The 18,281-nt window shown below is 45.3% G+C and overlaps 1 protein-coding gene across 1 annotated transcript; it reads right to left on the bottom strand.

Moving 5' to 3' along the window:
- Positions 1-4,392: 4,392 nt before the first annotated feature.
- Positions 4,393-17,502, bottom strand: LOC122946638 (neural proliferation differentiation and control protein 1-like). Its single transcript, XM_044306387.1, has 9 exons — positions 17,481-17,502; positions 14,693-14,824; positions 13,943-14,041; positions 9,823-10,035; positions 8,198-8,264; positions 7,594-7,672; positions 5,074-5,144; positions 4,899-4,989; positions 4,393-4,449 (listed from the first exon to the last, which is right to left on the bottom strand). Exons 1-9 carry the CDS (start codon positions 17,500-17,502, stop codon positions 4,393-4,395), a joined length of 831 nt encoding a protein of 276 aa, XP_044162322.1.
- Positions 17,503-18,281: the final 779 nt, after the last annotated feature.

Below are 18,281 nucleotides of genomic sequence, written 5' to 3' on the forward strand. Positions count from 1 at the left end.
GCAATCTGCGGCAGTATTACACTGCCAGATGATCGCTAACGAGCATTCATGCACCAAAAAAATCGGGCAGTGTAATACAGGCTGTACTAGTGGTGGACTCAAGGTTAAATCTTATCACCTATCCCAGTCATGCTCAACCTGCGGCCCTCCAGCTGTTGCAAAACTACAACTCCCAGCTTACAGCAGGGCATTGTGGGAGTTGTAGTTTTACAACAGCTGGAGGGCCGCAGGTTGAGCATGCCTGATTTATCCATAGGAGATGTGTCCAATCAATACTGATTACGAGCGTACCCATAGACTTTGAATTGAGTGTCCGAATGGGTGGTGGGTGATAATTTTCACTCTTGGGACAACCCTTTAAAACATTCAATCACAGGTTTTATTTCCTCGATCACTTGGGCATCGTGAAGGGGAGGTTTGATCAGGAAACTGCTCAGCTATTTAACCTATAGCACACAAGGCACTTGGTGATGAAGGATGACTATAGCAAAAGTATTAGCAAATTACTTACCGTGAACCTTTTTTTATTTTGTAAATAGGTGGAAAAAAAATCCTGCAATGATTACTGCCATAATATATCCCTTATAGGGGTCAGAAATCCAAATTCCCAGCTTCCATTTTCACAGCCATAGAGTTGAGTGTTCAGATACTGCCTGCCTGCAGCTGCCACTAGGGGGAGCTCACTACACGTGTCCATCTCACACCAATGTCAGGTAGGTGCGGGTCTCCTCTGGGACTGCACCCATCTCTAGAGTGCGCACCACTCGTGCACCGTGCTCTCCACTCACTTGTATAGGAGTTCCGCTATTTTCTGCACTCCCATAGAAATTAATGGAGGGTGGGTGTGCTGGAGCTGTGCACCCTAGTTCCTTTGGGGGCCCTGTTCTAGAGATAGTGCAGGTCCCACTTGTATGAGATGGGCCAACCCAGTGCAAGGGAATCCATAGAGGAGTTTTCCAGCTTCAGTTCTCCTGGCTAGTCTCTGTTTACCCGGCGCAGTGGTGATGTCATCCTAACAACACATGATTGGCTGCAGCTCAACATGACATCACCATAGTAGCTGGGTACGTAGAGCCTGACTAGGAAAACCTGAGCTTTTGATCTATTAAGTACAACATGGAGTTTTACGAGATCAGAAGACCGGTCAGAAATAACCAATTTGCGATTTTAAGTTATAAGAGTAGATTAGATTATTGGTTAAAGGGGTTTTCCAGGACTTAAAGGGGTTGTGCAAGAATGGGGGAGTTTGCCATGCACCTATCTGACATTGGTGGTATAATGCTGTGTAAGATGGGCCAACCCCTTTAATAGATCTGATATCCTCAGTATTAACTGTTTTAAAGGGGCTGCAGCATAGAAACATAGAATGTGTCGGCAGATAAGAACCGTTTGGCCCATCTAGTCTGCCCAATATACTGAATACTATGGATAGCCCCTGGCCCTATCGTATATGAAGGATGGCCTTCAGACCAGCTCTGCAGCCGGTCACAGCGCCACCCATTTGTATAGTGTGCTTGGTACTGCAGTTCAGTCCCATTCCCTTGTACAGAGAGGCCATGTGACCTATAAACGTGACATCATAGGTCTAGAATGAGGCTGAAGTGCTCACCTCACCACCGTGCCCCCTCTCAAGGTTGGGGTGCCAGGGGTTGGACTCCCTCTGCTTAGATACTGATGACCTATACGGAGGATAGTGTACCATATATATCGATCGGCACAACGGTAAGTTTAGGAGTGGCGGTGCGCATATCCTAGGGTTGGCGTCCCGAGAAGATAGCCGTAAAGGAGGATCGGCACTCGCTGTTAGTAATATTATTACTCTGTTTATAAACGGTGCCGATCCTCCTTTACTGCTATCCTGAGGGATAGGTCCTTGTTAAGTCCTGGAACACCCATTTAACTTCCTGGAGGGTCCCTTTCTTAGGGCTCATGCACACGTGTGAGCCCCATGCCCGTACTGCGGACTGCAAATAGCGGTCCGGCAATGCACAGGCAGCAGCCTGGTGCACGCCGTTTGCGGATGCGGACCCATAGATTTGAATGGGTCCGCAATATACGGTCAACACCACAAAATAATAGAACATGTTCTATTTTTTTATTTTTTTGCAGTGCAAAGACACGGACTGAACTACCACGGCAGCGTTTTGTAGTGCTTCCGTGGGCTTCTGATCCGTGCCTCTGCACCGCAAAAAAGATAGGTGAAGTCCTATCTTCGGTTATGGGTGGCATCTGCACCACTGTAATCGGCCGGTCGGCAATATACGGGCACTTAGCGCCCGTGTGCGTGAGCCCTTCCAGGTCAGTTATGTGTCCTTCTATGGCTGTTTAATAACCTGGTCCCATTTGTACTGAATTATTGCAGTAAGTGTTTTATACTGTAGTACCCGCTCTGGGGGTTCCTCTCTACCCTCCTCAGTAGGCCCAGGCTGAGGGTTCTGCTTGACTATAGTATGAGGAGCTCTGTATATATTGGGTAGCAGGGTGCAGTCCACCTCCATGGGTGACTGCTTTTGTATGACATGCACTTTGATATAATGGATTTGACGGTCAGAACCCCGATGCAGCTAGTCTCCTCCGGCATTGCAATCTCACCAGTGCAGCCAAAGACGGAAGTATCTGGTGCGGTGCTGAGATTGTCCACTTTGAGCAGTTCACGTACCCTCTCTGTGTCTGGATCCATGGGGGTTATTGTAATTCCCGCTAAAATTTAATATATGTCCCTCATGTTGGGTAAGGGATTCCCTTCCTATAAATTGCAATAAACGCAAAGCACTATTTACTAAGACTTGCCTGGTTCATGTCCCGTGTGTTTTCTGCATGCAGCTCGTCTCGGGGGGACGTTCCGTTTTCCTGCAGCACCTCCTCAGGACACAGGAAGTATTACACCATGGTGCTCATTGACATCTGTAAAATGCATGAACCTGCTGGATCATCCAGTGAGAGACAGTTTGAGATGGATACTTCTCATCAGACTAGCTGATGGCGATCCAGAATGATGGACTGCCCCTTCTATTAAGGGGTCCATTCACTTGTCCATATCCGTTCCGCAATTTTGCGTACCCATTAATTTTCAATGGGGCCGCAAAAGATGCGGACCGCACTTCCGTTCCGCGGCCCCGCAAAAAAATAGAACATGTCCTATTCCTGTCCGCAGCCACAGACAAGAAAAGGCATTTCTATTATAGAGCCGGCCATGTGCGGACTGCAAAACACTTGCGGACATGTGAATGGACCCTTACCCAAAGTGCAATCTGTACCGGGTAGCATTGTCCTTAGGCTTTGTTCACATTTGGCATCCACAGAAAATCCATCCACGTTTTTCTCCTTGTGTTATCTGTATTCCACGGATGCTGCTCAGTTGAAAGCTGATTTCCAGAGCATCTCCTTCTAATGGTCTGTAAAAAAAAAAAAACACTGACAGGACACAGATGCCATCAGTGTTTGGTCTGCATCATGGACCAAAGTGGTGCACGTCTCCGTGATATTTTTCACTGACCCACGATCAGTGGAAAACCACTGATCTGTGAACGCATTAAGGCTAGGTCTACACGACGACGTGTGTCATGCGACAAATAGGGCACAACTGCACTGCAACATTTGTCGTGCTGCATTTTGTCGCACCGCTTGAGTTTGAGTGAATCGATCTTCGGATCATAGATCCGAAATCGATTAGTTCAAATACTTTGATTTTAATGGCGTCTCCATACAGCATTAAAATGTATTTGCTCCTTGGAGCCACGGATACGACATTAAACTATTTGAACAAATCTACTTTGGATCCATGATCCGAAGGCCGATTCCTCAAGCTTAGTTGTGATCGTCGGCCGTGCCGTATCGCACGACCAAAGTTAGCGTGTAGCCCAGGCCGTAAAAATGGCCATATTTCTAACAAGAGCTGCTCCTTAAACGCCTCCTCAGAATCCATTCACACGTCCGTGTGTGTTTTGCGGATCAGTGGATCCGCAGAACACGGACATCAGCGATGTGCCTTCCGTATTTTGCGGACCGCACATCACCGGCACTTAATAGAAAATGCCTACCCTTGTCCGCAATTGCGGAAAAAGAATAGGACATGTTCTATTTTTTTCGGGATCGGAATTTCCGGATCTGGGCAGCACATCGTGCTGACCCATAGAAATGAATGGGTCCGCAAAATGCGGAACGAAATTGCAGACGTGTGAATGGACCCTAAGGTCATCAGAGAAGATTGCATATTATATTCTGAGAGTATATTGAGATAATATATTTAGCCAAGTCGTGCAGTGACTGAGGAGAAGCTTGAGTCAGATGGGCAGGGCATGGAAATAAGTACATGTCCACGATACTGAGACTTTAATGCACACACTTTATAAATGACGCTTATGAGACACGTGACGTCCATATATCATGCTTTCAATGCTTGGTCCGTGACGGGTCAAACAGAGGATTATGAACTTCCATCTCTCCTGTCTGTAAAAAAGGAAGAAAAAAAAGACGTGTTCAGCTAGTGTTTGATTTAAAGGGCGCTTGTCAGCAGGATCAGCCCTGTTAAACCAAGCACATTAGTTAGTAGGGGTGATCCCGCTGATAAAAATGACACCTGTCTTGTGAAAATCGGTTGTGGCATTCCTGAGAAAAAAAAGACTTTCATTCTTCATGCACATAAAGGCTTTAGCGCACTGGGGGCGTGGTCAGCACTGGAGGGGCAGGGCCTAGACCCTCAGTGCACCTCCTCTTTTCAGTACTGGCCACACTTCTTGGTGCACTGAAGAAAAGTCTTATATCTCGGGAACGCTTCAACCAATTTTTACAAGACTGGTATTGTTTTAATCAGCAGGATCAGCCCTACCATGCAGTATGTCTGGTTTAATAAGGTTGACAGGTGCTCTTTTAAAGGTTTAGTTTAAAAAGTTACACACAGGGGCAAGTCCAGGACACTCGTAGATGGCAAATTCCTCAGTATCCGCCTCAGAGTCAGTGGACAGCTGCTGGCAAGGCTTCTTTTCTGAGCTGATGGGAGTAATGGAAGATAGTCGGATAGAAGGATTTGTAGAAGCAGCCAAGTGACAGAGGCTCATTCACACTGCTCATTACCTCTCCCGTGCCTGGAAGTGCTTCTTCTGAGCGCTGTAATGTTGCATATAGTGAGACATCTGATCTGCCGACTGTAGGGAAAAGAAAAAAAATTATTTTTGTTCGTTATCCATGGCAATATCTCATTTCATCATGCTGCACAATCTATGTAGGACTTTCTTAAAGGGGTTGTGCAAGGCCTTAATATTGGTGACCTATGCTCAAGATAGGTCATCAGATCGGTAGGAGTCTAACTAGTGGCACCCCCACCGATCAGCAGTTTGTAGGGGTAGCTGTGGTCGTGCGAGCGTTGCATCCTTTTCCTGCCCGTTGCCTCCTTTGCATCGGCGGTGCAGTGTAATTACAACTGCTCGTCCAGTGCACGTGGTTATAGTCCACTGCCTTTCAATATCGTTGCACTACACAACCCCTTTAACACTAGTATTATATTTGAAATGTAGGAGAAAATCCGGGAAATATATAAAAATTCCATGGTGGTATAGACCTCAGAAACCCACTGCTCTGGAGTCTCCCCTCCTACACTGCACCAAAATGCATATTTGCAAAAAAATATAAAAATTTCTCAGGATTAGAGGACAGAATTTTCACACGTAAGGTACAGTTATAGTTTGGAGCACTTACTGCACTTTAGGTGGTGGTATGTATAATTAGATTTTGGAGGTGACAGACTCCCTTTTAAGAGGCCCTGTTCCCTTTTCTGATATGTCTGGTTTAGTAACTACTTGCATTCCCCATGTAGTAACAATTTTGGAGCAACTATTCTTATGATTCTGTGTTGTACAATTCCTCTATTATTCCTCCCAGAAGTTTATGAATGAATTACCAGCAGTCTGCCATTAAAGGTCTAGATGGGTGTTACCAGTTTGGGGGTGCTGGTCAGACCCCACGGCCGCTTTTAGACGAGCGAGAGTCACACTGCGGACTCGCAGCGCAGCACCCGTCCTGAACTTCCAGCACTGCCAGGGTCACCTAGCATTATATTGATTTGTGATGCTGTGTAACCCTTAGGCCTCTTTCACACGGGCGTCGCATGTGAGGGCCAGATAGGATGCGGGTGTGTCGCGGGAAAATCGTGTGATTTTTGCCGGCGAGTGGGGTGAGTTTTGTGTGTGATTGCGTTGCGTTCTTCAGTTTTTCCTGTGCGTGTGCAATGCTTTTTGCACACGAGTGAGAAAAAACTGAATGTGGTACCCAGACCCAAACCCGGACTTTTCGGGGTTTGGGTTAGGTATTCTGTAGATTTTAATATTGAAAATAATAGCATTCTTAATACAGAATGCTAAGTAAATTAGGGATGGAGGGGATAATTTTTTATTTTTTTTTAACTCCCCTTAATCCACTTGATCGCGCAGCCCGGCTTCTCTTTTGTCTTCATCTTTGCTGTGCACAGGAATAGGACCTGTGGTGACGTCACTGCGGTCATTACATGGTCCGTCACATGATCCATCACCGTGGTGATGGATCATGGGATGGACCATGTGATGAGCGCAGTGACGTCATCAAAGGTCCTATTCCTCAAAGAAGACAGAAGAGAAGCCGGCTGCACGAGCAAGTGGATTAAGGTGAGCTTAAATTATTTTTATTTATTTTTTTAACCCCTCCAGCGCTATTGTACTATGCATTCTGTATTCAGAATGCTATTATTTCCCTTTATAACCATGTTATAAGGGAAAATAATGCAATCTACACAACCTTGAACCCAAACCTGAACTTCTGTGAAGAAGTTCAGGTTTGGGTACCACATTCATTTTTTTTATCACGTGCGTGCAAAACGCATTGCACCCGCGCAATCAAAACTGACTGCAATTGGGTACCTAGTTGCGCGGGTTTGCCGCATTGCACCCGGAAAGCCTCCGGAGCCAAAACGTGATGTCCGTGTGAAAGGGGCCTAAGGGTTACATAGCATCATAAATCAATATAATGCTATATGACCCCGGCAGTGCTGGAAGGTCAGGACGGGTGCTGCGCTGCAAGTCTGCAACGTGATATCCGCTCGTTTGAAAGCAGCCTAACTGGTAACTCCCAGCTGGACCTTCATTGCAGACTGCTAGCAATTAATTCAGAACTTCTAGCAAGAATAACAGAGGATTGGACCAACATAGAACCATCAGAATAGATGTTCCAGAATTGTTATTACATGGGCAATAGAAGTAGTTGCTAAAACAGACACGTCCAGAGAGGTGACGGGTCCTCTTTAAAGGGGTTGTGCCAAGTTTGCAAGTTACCCCTATCCACAGATTAGGAGATAAGTAACCGACTGCTGGGACCCCCACAAGAACGGGAGTCCAGTTTCTCCGATCTGATGGTGCAGCAGGTCGAGCATGCATGCTGCGCCTCCATTCATTCTTTATGGGACTGCACGCTCGGCCACTGCTCCATTCATATAGGAGATGGGGAAGGGGGGGGAACAGGAACCCCATTCTGGTGATTGGTGCAGCGATTGTAAACGATCGTTCGCAGGATCATCAGCTCATATAAAAGGAGCCTTTACTATAAATTTAGGTGAGGACTGTGCCTTACCCTTTGGCTTGGGTGCTGCCTGCTCCCTTTGTATGCTGTATACGCCATCTCTTGTGCAAGACGCACTTCTTTTTGTAACCTGAAGAAACAACATTTACATAAATGGTTAAATGGCGAATGTAAAAATCCATATTGGTCACAGATAACTGCTAGGTGTATGCTCGGCTTGGTGGGGGATGCATGTGTTTTCACTGGGGAAGGGGAGTAATCCGCTGGAAGGTCCACTGCGTGTACTAAGGATCGGGCATGTTGAAATCCAACATGTTTCCAAATCTTCCATCCAGGGAGAGTGTGCTGACCCTGTTGCCCACCATGTATGAATGCCTGCACATGTTGGGGTGCGTTCACATCATGTTTTATACGTTACAAAAAACGCAGCACACCACGTTCTTGTATCCTGCACAGTCCAATAAAAAAATAAAAATTATACTTTTTATTTTTGTCTATGGTGAACGGATGCCACTGTATGGCATCAGTCTGAGGCATCCGTTTAACATATACGTTTTTTTGTATGCGTTAAACGGATGGGAAAATCGTGATGTGAACCCACCCATTTCACCTTACATTACTTTATGGTTTAGACTTTCCCCTGTGTATCACGTACCTGTACCAGCACGTTGCCACCACAAGTATCCCAGACATGGCGGTCAGGCTGCAGATGACTATCAGCGCTGAAACAACACAATATACATGGTGAGGAGAGGACTACGCTTTATATTACAGCCATGTTATCCGAGCTGCCAGGGACAGGCGCAAATAATAACAGATATTTTGATAAAATGTGAATTATTAAAGGGATTTAGGAGAGTAGATAAAACATGGATACTCTGATATAGAATCCGCTCCATAGACTGGATCCGGTATTGCACGTCGGCTACATTCATTCTCTGTTGGACCGCCAGAGCTAGCGCTCGGCGATATCCGGCAGTACCATCGAAAATTAATGTGCATAGTCAACATGCTGCTTCATCAGAAACTGGATTAATAGGGGACCCAATGGTCAGCCCTCAAGATCAGTTAGATATCCCCTAATTATAATACTTGGTACTACCCCTTTAAAGGGCATCTGTCACCTATGACACCGGCTGGCCTGTTCCATGTGCTCTTAGCAGCTGAAGGCATCTGTGTTGGTCCCATGTTCATATGTGTCCGCATTGCTGAGAAAAATAATGTCTTAATATATGCAAATGAGCCTCTAGGAGCAACGGGGGCGTTACCATTACACCTAGAGGCTCTGCTCTCTGCACCTGCTGCACCGTCTGTACTTTGACAGGGTCAGGTGTGATCACATTTACCCTGTCTGGCCCTGTCAAGCAACGTGGAGAGGACAGGGCAGTTGCAGAGAGAGCAGAGCCTCTAGGTGCAGTAACCCTGGAGTATAATACAGGATATAACTCAGGATAAGTAATGTATGTGCACAAGCAGAATAGTGAGTGCAGCTCTGGAGTATAATACAGGATATAACTCAGGATAAGTAATGTAGGTGCACAAGCAGAATAGTGAGTGCTGCTCTGGAGTATAATACAGGATAAGTAATGTAATGTATGTACACAGTGACACCAGCAGCAGAATAGTGAGTGCAGCTCTGGAGTATAATACAAGATGTAACTAAGGATCAGTTCAGGATAAGTAATGTAATGTATGTACACAGTGACACCAGCAGCAGAATAGTGAGTGCAGCTCTGGAGTATAATACAGGATGTAACTCAGGATCAGTACAGGATAAGTAATGTATGTACACAGTGACTCCACCAGCAGAATAGTGAGTGCAGCTCTGGAGTATAATACAGGATGTAACTCAGGATCAGTACAGGATAAGTAATGTATGTACACAGTGACTCCACCAGCAGAATAGTGAGTGCAGCTCTGGAGTATAATGCAGGATGTAACTTAGGATCAGTACAGGATAACTAATGTAAGGTATTCACACCGTGACTCAGGTTGTGTATATTCCCTTGCGAAGGAAACCGTGTTATGAGCTCTTGGAGATACAGTATATAAATGGTATATGTCACTAGACAGGCACTTTTATTTTCGAGCACTTGCATCCAGCACCCACGGACATAGCTAGGGGGCATCTGGCAAGGGGTGCAGTAAAGTGAAATTTTGCCCCAATTGAAGGAAAGCCGAGCTACAACTCTGCTTCTGCCTTCTTTTTATGGTCTCTCGGATACCAGAATCCATTTCAGAGTTAAAAGTTTGAAAATGGAGAGTAAGGAGTTGAAGTACTTAGTGACATGGTCTGGTTCATCTCGCTCTTCCTCCTCCTGCCCAGCTTCCTATCTTTCATCTGTGGTGGGAACGTAGAGGCGAGCAGTGATGGGGTGCGGACATCAGAGCTACTTTGGAGAAGTTTGGGTTTATCTCCTGCGGAAGTAAGATGTGGGGATGCAGCAGCAGCAGCAGCAGCGGCGGTGGTGGTGGTCATGGTAGTGGTGGACACTGCAAAAGAAAGTGAGTGAGAATAAAAGAACTAGAAGAAGAAGCTACTAAGATTTGACCAACAGAATCCTAAGGCTTTGATTTAAAAAACTGCATGTGTGATTCCAGCTTTAGGGTGCCTTCACACACTGCGGATTTTGTTGCAGAATTTTCCGCAAGCTGAAAAACGGTCTTTATCTGATCTTTATAGCAGAGTGAGCACAAAGAAGTCTCTCCTCAGTAAAAGACACCTAAAAGTTTGCAAGAAAACACCTCAAGGACTCAGACTTTTTGGTCAGATGAAACCAAGATTGAATGTTGTATATGGAGGACACCAGGCAGTGCTCATCACCTGCACAATACCATCCCTACAGTGAAGCACATACTGGGAGGACAGGGAGACTGGTCAGAGTTGAGGGAAAGCTGAATGGAGCAACGTACAGAGATATTCTTAATGCAAACCTCCAACAAGACCATTCCCTAAGCACACAGCCAAAGACAACACAGAAGAGGTTTAGGGACATAGGGACAACTCTGTGAATGTTCTTCAGTGGCCCAGCCAGAGTCCTGACTTGAACCCAATGGAACATCTCTGGAGAGACCTGAAAATGTCTGTCCACCGACGGTCCTCATCCAACCTGATAGCGCTTAAGAGGATCTGCAGAGAAGAATGGTAGAGAACCCCAAATCCAGGTGACCAAACCTTGTGGCGTCATCCCCAAGAAGACTGGAGGCTGATCGCTGCCAAATGGGCTTCAACAAAGTGCTGAGTAAAAGGTTTTAGTATTACCTTTTCGATAAAGCTGCATGCGGCCCCCAGAGCCAAGGTTTGCTCCCCCCGTCCTGCTGATCGTGCAATCGGCTGTGTTTCTGCCAGGAGTACCACAGGATACAGCATTACAGGTCCTTCTCCCGCACTGTAGCAGGAGCCGACGGTCCCCGGCTGTCAGTGATAGCGGGGGACCCGAGGAGAAGGCAGACGCGGTTTATCAGTGCTTCTGCCTTCTCCTCAGATAGGTGAGCCTGTGCAGTTTGGACTCTGCTTGGGGGCAGAGGAGCGCAGAGCTACAGGGTCGGTAGACCCTGATCAGCTCTGCCTTGTACAAAGCCACCACAGCAGGCTGGTTTCCCCTGTAATTGGGGCTCCTTTGGATGCAATAGTGCAAAAAAAAAAGTCTCTCATTGTCTCCCAAATGTCTTTCAGTGACCTCCTGGGGAAAGTATGAGGGAAAAGAAAATATGTGGAAAAAAAAAAAAGGAAAATAATAAAAATGTACAAAAATAAAATACAAATGAAACAAAGGAAAAAAGGAAAACATGCAAAAATGGGAGATATATTATGTGGAAAAAAATATTTTATAACAAAATACAAAAAATATATATAAAAAAAATAAGTTAAAAATGATTGATAAAATGAAAACAAAATAAAACCAAATAAAATACAAAGTAAAAAAAAAAAAATATGTGGCAATTTATTTTTTTTATTATACAAAAAAATTACAAAACTAAAATACAAATAAGAAGTGCAAAATAAGAGTGCTCACTGTCCCCCAAAGGTCTTTTTATAACCCCTTGGAGGAAGTATTATGTAGCAGAAATATATAAAAAATTAAGATAAAAAATAATAAAAGAAAAAAGACCCACACCAACCAAAACCGTTGCCATTACCTCTCTATTCGCGTGTAACTATACATAATATATTTTTAAAAAGACATACACAAAATTGGGAACTAATTATAATATATTTTGGTGTCAGTTTTCATATGCTTGAAAAAAAAATACTTTAAAAAAAATGGGTTTTACAGTTTCAAACCAAATAATGTGGGAATAGGCGCTAAAACAAAATAATAATATTTTATTATATGTTCAGTTAAAAATAAGGGGTATCACCTATCAGTATAGCGGTCAGCAACTGACTGATGCTACGTATGTGAAAACTGAATAGTCTCCAAACAGTGCAACCATCTGGAACACTACATCTGTCTCACAGACTAAACCCACCAACACATGGGGGGGCTCAATAATCCACAGGGTCCAGAATGTGTGACCCAAAGTGGGGACTACTCTCCAGGGGATGTCTGGTGCCGGGAAAAACACCAAACACCACTCCTAACAATGAGAGTCAGCGCGCAGACTCTCACTGAGCTAAAATAGTCACGGTGCAGGACTATGGCAGAGTATCAGCCGTCACTCCGAGGGTGGTGTACGGAGCAAGGATTACACTGGCATATCCCTAAGGGCAGCAGCTCAACGCGTTTCTATGCACTGGGAATGCATTTCGTCAGGAGCTATGTGCACCATATGAGAAAGGAGCCCTACGCCTCTGCTGTGATATTGAACAGAGGCCGTGGACGGACAAGTAACAGTAGACAACCTGCCTGTCACCGGATTCCTCTAGTGTGAGGTACGGTGTTATAACTAACAGACTACTGTCCTGCCTAAGCTAGCAACCTCTAGGTTGAGGCGTAGCGTGCTAGTGTGCATACGGATCGGCACTGTAATGGCCATTACAGTGCCGATCCGTATGCACACTAGCACGCTACGCCTTATTTTTAACTGAACATATAATAAAATATTATTATTTTGTTTTAGCGCCTATTCCCACATTATTTGGTTTGATTGTGTATATAGGCGTATATTCAGTATACTACTTCAATTTTTGTTTTACAGTTTCCCCCAAAATAAAACTAAAAAATATATTTATAAGGCCTATGTGTCACGTAAAAAACTCTTGCAAAAACTATTTTGGTAGTCAAATAAATAAAGTTACAACCGTTTGAACCACCACGTGCGCTAAATCACAAAAAAAAAGTCATTATGGCCTTTTACAGCCTGGCCATTAAAGGGTTAACCAATAAGCGCTCTCCCCACTAGTAAGGGAAAGTGCTTACTGGTTATTTCATGGCGCCTGTAACTGGAGGGGCAGGAGACGGTAATAACCATTGAGCGCTGTCCTCTGCAGTGTAGGAAAGCGCTGATTTATTAATAGGAGGAAGGGTGGAAAGAAATGTCGCCATTTTTCTGGTAAAAATTATTATAATTTTTTTTAACAAGTTCCTGCAGCATGGCCCCTGAAATAGAAGAGTTAGACTTACCTGCTCCCCGCCGCTCCGGTCCTCTGCACTGCACCCGCTGCCTCCATCGCCCGATCCCTGCGCTGATTACACCTGGCAGCGCATGGGCATAGTCATACACCAGTCAATGATTGGCTGCAGCAGTGACACGCTGCTTGTGGCCACATCACCGCTGAAGCCAGTCATTGGCTGGAGAGGTGCATGTGACTATGCCCAATCAGCGCAGGGACTGGAAGATGGAGCCCACGGGGGCAGTGCGGAAGACCGGAGCGGCGAGCAGCAGGTAAGTATAACTCTTCGGTTTCAGGGGCTATGCTGCAGGAACGTGTTAAAAAATCATTTTTACTGGGAAATCCCTTTAAGCCCCTAATATACTGCACGATATTTAGGACAATCACTGGGAACAAGTCTTCATGGGAGCGCTTATTCCTGATATCGGGCCTGCACCGCTGATAAACGAGGAATCGCTTGTTTGGCGGCTGATTTGCATATTTTATCAGGATGAAAGATGTCCGATTATTGTCAGCACATCTCCCGGTCAGGGGTGCACCTCGCATTTCGGCTGCCCCCCTCTTGCCCCTACCTGGTGCTGCCTGAGGCGATTGTCTCACCTGGCCTCATCGCTGGTGCACCCCTGCTCCCTGTGTAATCAGGAATGTGCTACCGATGATAGAACTGAATGAGGAAGGAATGGCTGGTAGCGATCATTCCTCCCCAGTCACTTGGCTTGTGTAATAGGCCGATGCAAATGAGCACCGATCAACATTTTTATATGTGGCCCCTTGAAATAAAGCAATGTGACAATGTGGCCCCCAGACCGAAAAAAAATCCGGGCACCCCTGATTTATACTGACCTGTCCCCGTTGGGTTTATTCTGTGTCCTTTGCTGATACTGTATTCTTGGATAACATCTATCACTGAATCGGGCTCCAGGATCTTCAATCTGCTGCTCACTGAAAGAAGCAGATGCAGAAATATTGAGCACTTCTGTTGCAATTTTACACCTGTAGACTTTAAAGAGGTTGTCCAGGATCTATCCTCGGGATAGGCCCTCACAATGCTGGCACCATGCACCCTCTCGGATCAGCTCTTTTGCAGTACCTCCAGAAGTCGGTGCTGGAACTACACAACTTCATTCATTGTGTAATGCATGGTGCTGGATACTGCAGCGCTGCTCCCGTGCACTTCAATACTAAGGTAACTGACCCCGTCTACTGAACAGCGGATGGAGCTGTGTAGTTCCGATGCCGAATCCTGGCGCCAGAGCTACTGCAGAACAAATGATCGGTAGGGGTGACGGGCATATAAAATCCTGGAATACCCCTTTAATTGATATTAACACTCCTGTTTTCTGACTCCAGGGGAGTCAGAAATGGGAACGGAGATGGGAACGGAGGTAAGTATCTGAATGTCTGGTCTGAGCTCTGGAAAAGGGTAGTTTAGGGTCTGGACCCGGTGTATAAGGTGTTTCTGGACTGGGATGTATATGTTTATTTCTTGTCATACTGCCCCCTATGGACCCAAATACAATTACTATTGTGCTGCCAGAATAAAGCTGCTATAGCACTGCCCCCTATGGACAAGAATACGTCAACGGCTCATACCTTTTAATTTGCACATTCCAAAATTGGATTCCTCATAGTTGCTTATGCAGGGGCCACATTCCCGGCGGCCTGGAGGACACATTTCTCTGTTCTTCATCACACAGTCCAGGCTTGAAAGACAGCGACCGTGCACTGCAAGGAGACACGTTCTGATGTGGTGAACACCTCAGGTCAGATGTATATACAATACAAAGGTAGGGAATTCAGAGGGGCCACCTTCGAGATGTGATGTTATATTACAGCAAAAATCTAAGTAATCTTTTCTCACAGGTGATTTCATTTGTAATCATCATGTCAGCTCTCCATTCCCTGACCTCCTGCTGAGCTTTGAGCAGCTCCTCAGAACACGCAAAGCTGTAGTGTAAAGCATGGAGGAGCTAGAGCCTTTGAGACCAGAGTTGGATGACTGAACCTCAGGCTCTAATGCAGCTAATATGGAATCACTCATCGTAGCCATGCCCTACAGGATCTAAGCTAAATGGCTACCAACCCTGGGGTCATGGCCTAAACAAGCATGGTGTAGGACGCATGTTCCGCCACCCGAACCCAGCTCTGCTAACCTGCCTCTGATCCCTCCAGTGCCCTGGCTGTAATTAGGACATCATGGTAGAGTCTTCATGCTTTGCAAGAGGGATTAGAACACCCTACCAAAGAAGGAGAGGAGGTAACGACCAGAATAAAGCAGCGGGATACTGCACCGTGGATAGGACGCGTGAGGACGGCCGTCACTCAATGCAGCTCTCTTTATTCCATTCGGAAGCATGGGAGAAGATCTGTCCATAATTAAACATGACTTGCACAAAGAAACAGCGCACAACGGTGCCGGAGGGGTTATGGCCACGACTGCCATACGAGGTGGCTGGAGCTGATGAGCCTGACTGCCAATCCATGCTCCCAAGGTCCCGGGCACAAGAGAGACCACTGCTTTTTGCTATAGTGTGCAAGCACGACCACCACTGCTGGATTGCAGGTCCTAACCCCTGGAAAAGAGCAGTGTATAATGTGGTATAAAAATAAAAACACCCAGCAAAGGAGGCAACATGGACAATCACAATACATTAGTAAGTGGCTTGTATTACCTTCATCTACATAATAAATGCCATTTGCTGAAGTGAGACCACCCCTTTAAATGTCCGATGGCTGCAGGACATACTTTGGGACAGGCTCCTATCTCAAGAATGGTGCTATTATTGTGGATCTCCTCAAACCAGGAGCTCCTCAGTTACCTGAATCTTATAGGGCCATTACTCTTTTATTGACGAATGTCAAGATCCCGACTAAAGTCTTGGGTAATTGACTGATTAAAGTTATCTCCTCTCGCACATCCACACCAAACGCGTTTTATGCCTCAGAAGTCCACATCTATCTGTTCCCTAGCCTTCAGATTCATCCAGAAAATTGCAGAGATAGATCCATTTTCTTTCTGGTTGCCACCAAAGCATTGGATGGCTCTATCTCTGGCATACCATGGAATTCATGGGATTTGGTTAAGATTTTATTTCCTGGTTGAAGTTGTTGTGTTCTAGTTTGAGTGGCCTTCCTGGACAGTCCCCTGTTGCCAGAGAAGAAGTCTCTCCAATTGTAACCCAACTGTTGGCAGATCTCCATAAGATTTCATACATTCAGGGGTTAAGTATGGCTAGATAGAACATAAGGTCATGTTTTATGTGAAGGATGCTCTGTTTCTTGAGGTTCAGGACCCTCCCTGAGTGCAATCCTGGCACTTATAGGCCTCTTTGGCACATAGTCTGGACTATCAGCTGGCATAAATCTGTGCCAATAGATCAGTCGCATGACGTGTTGACTTGCAAGTTCTCCCACTTAGAAATCATGGAGGGGGCTGAGATTCACATTGTAGGTGCATTCCCACTCTGAGAGACAGAATAAAAAAATAAAAGAATTTATTTGTCTTTCTCTGCTGATCATAAGTATTTGAACACCTGAGAAAATCAGTGTTAATATTTGGTACAGAAGCTTTTGTTTGCAATTACAGAGGTCAAACGTTTCCTGCAGTTCTTGACCAGGTTTGCACACACTGCAGCAGAGAGTTTGGCCCACTCATCCACACAGGTCTCCTCTAGATCTGTCAGGTTTTGGGGCTGTCGCTGAGCAACACAGAGTTAAGCTCCCTCCAAAGATGTTCTATTGGATTTAGGTCTGGAGACTGGCTAGGCCACTCCAGAACCTTGCTTCTTATATGCTTCTTATGGAGCCACTCCTTGGTTATCCTGGCTGTGTGCTTCGGGTTGTTGTCATGTTGGAAGACCCAGCCACGACCCACCTTCAATGCTCTGACTGAGGGAAGGAGATTGTTGCTCAAAATCTCACAATAAATGGCCCCATTCATCCTCTCGTTAATACAGTGCAGACGTCCTGTCCCCTTCGCCTTCACAGTAGGGAGGGTGTTCTTGGGATACAACTCATCCTTCTTTTTCCTACAAACATGACGAATGATGTTTAGGCCAAAAAGTTCTACTTTGGTCTCATCTGACCACATGACATTCCCCCCTGCCTCCTCTGGATCATCCAGATGGTCATTTGCAAACTTCAGACGGGCCTGGACATGTGATGACTTGAGCATGGGAACCTTCCATGCAATGCATGATTTGAAACCATGATGACATAGTGTTCTACTGACAGTGACCTTTGAAGCTGTGGTCCCAGCTCTCTTCATGTCATTGACCAGCTCCTCCCTTGTAGTTTTGGGCTAATTCCTCACCTTTCTTATCATCAGTGATACCCCACGAGGTGAGATCTTGCATGGAGCCCCAGTCCGAAGGTGACTCACAGTCGTCTTTAGCCTCTTCCATTTTCTAACAATTGCTCCAACAGTTGATCTATTTTCACCAAGCTGCTTGGTAATTGCCCCGTAGCCCTTTCCAGCCCTATGGAGGTCCACAATTGTATCTCTGGTGTCTTTTGACAGCTCTTTGGTCTTGCCCATGGTAGTAGTTGGCGTCTGACTGACTGTGGGGTGGACAGGTGTCTTTAAAGAGCTCAGACAGGTGCTACTAAGTTAGATTAATGAGTGGAGTAGAGGTGGACTTTTTAAAGGCACAGTAACAGGTCTTTGAGAGACAGAATTCTTGCTGTTTCTCAGGTGTTCAAATACTTATGTTAAGCAGTGCAAGACAAATACATTCTTTAACCCTTTGGCTACCGGAGGTTTTTTCGTTTAGCGTTTTCATTTTTCTTTCTTATTTTTCGTGAGCCATAACTGTATTATTTTTCCAGTCACATAGCTGTATGAGGGTTTATTTTTTGCGGGACAAGTTGTACTTTCTAATGCCACCATTAATTATGGGATAAAATGTTGTGGCAAGCAGTAAAAAAATTCCAAATAGGGTGGAATTGGAAAAAAAAACGCAATCCCTCCATCGTTTCATGGGTTTTGTTCCCACAGCGTTTTGTTTACGGCATAACTAACCAATTCCCTTCATTCTCTGGGTCAGTACGATTACAATGATACCCCATATGTATAGGTTCTTTATGTCTAAATAGTATAACAAATAAATGTAAACTTTGAGAAATTTATTTTTTTATATCACCATATTCTGATCCCCCATAACTTTTTTATACTTATGTCTAC

The sequence above is a fragment of the Bufo gargarizans genome, chromosome 9, assembly GCF_014858855.1.
Source record: "Bufo gargarizans isolate SCDJY-AF-19 chromosome 9, ASM1485885v1, whole genome shotgun sequence".
NCBI classification, from domain to species: Eukaryota; Metazoa; Chordata; class Amphibia; order Anura; family Bufonidae; genus Bufo; species Bufo gargarizans.

Coding starts and splice junctions, on each gene's coding strand:
- LOC122946638 (XM_044306387.1), bottom strand. CDS start 17,502: ATGGAAGAGGCTAAAGACGACT. Junction 4,990..5,073: donor CACTTCCAGGCACGGGAGAG/GTAATGAGCAGT, acceptor TACTCCCATCAG/CTCAGAAAAGAAGCCTTGCC. Junction 4,450..4,898: donor AGTGTCCTGGACTTGCCCCT/GTGTGTAACTTT, acceptor CCTTTTTTACAG/ACAGGAGAGATGGAAGTTCA.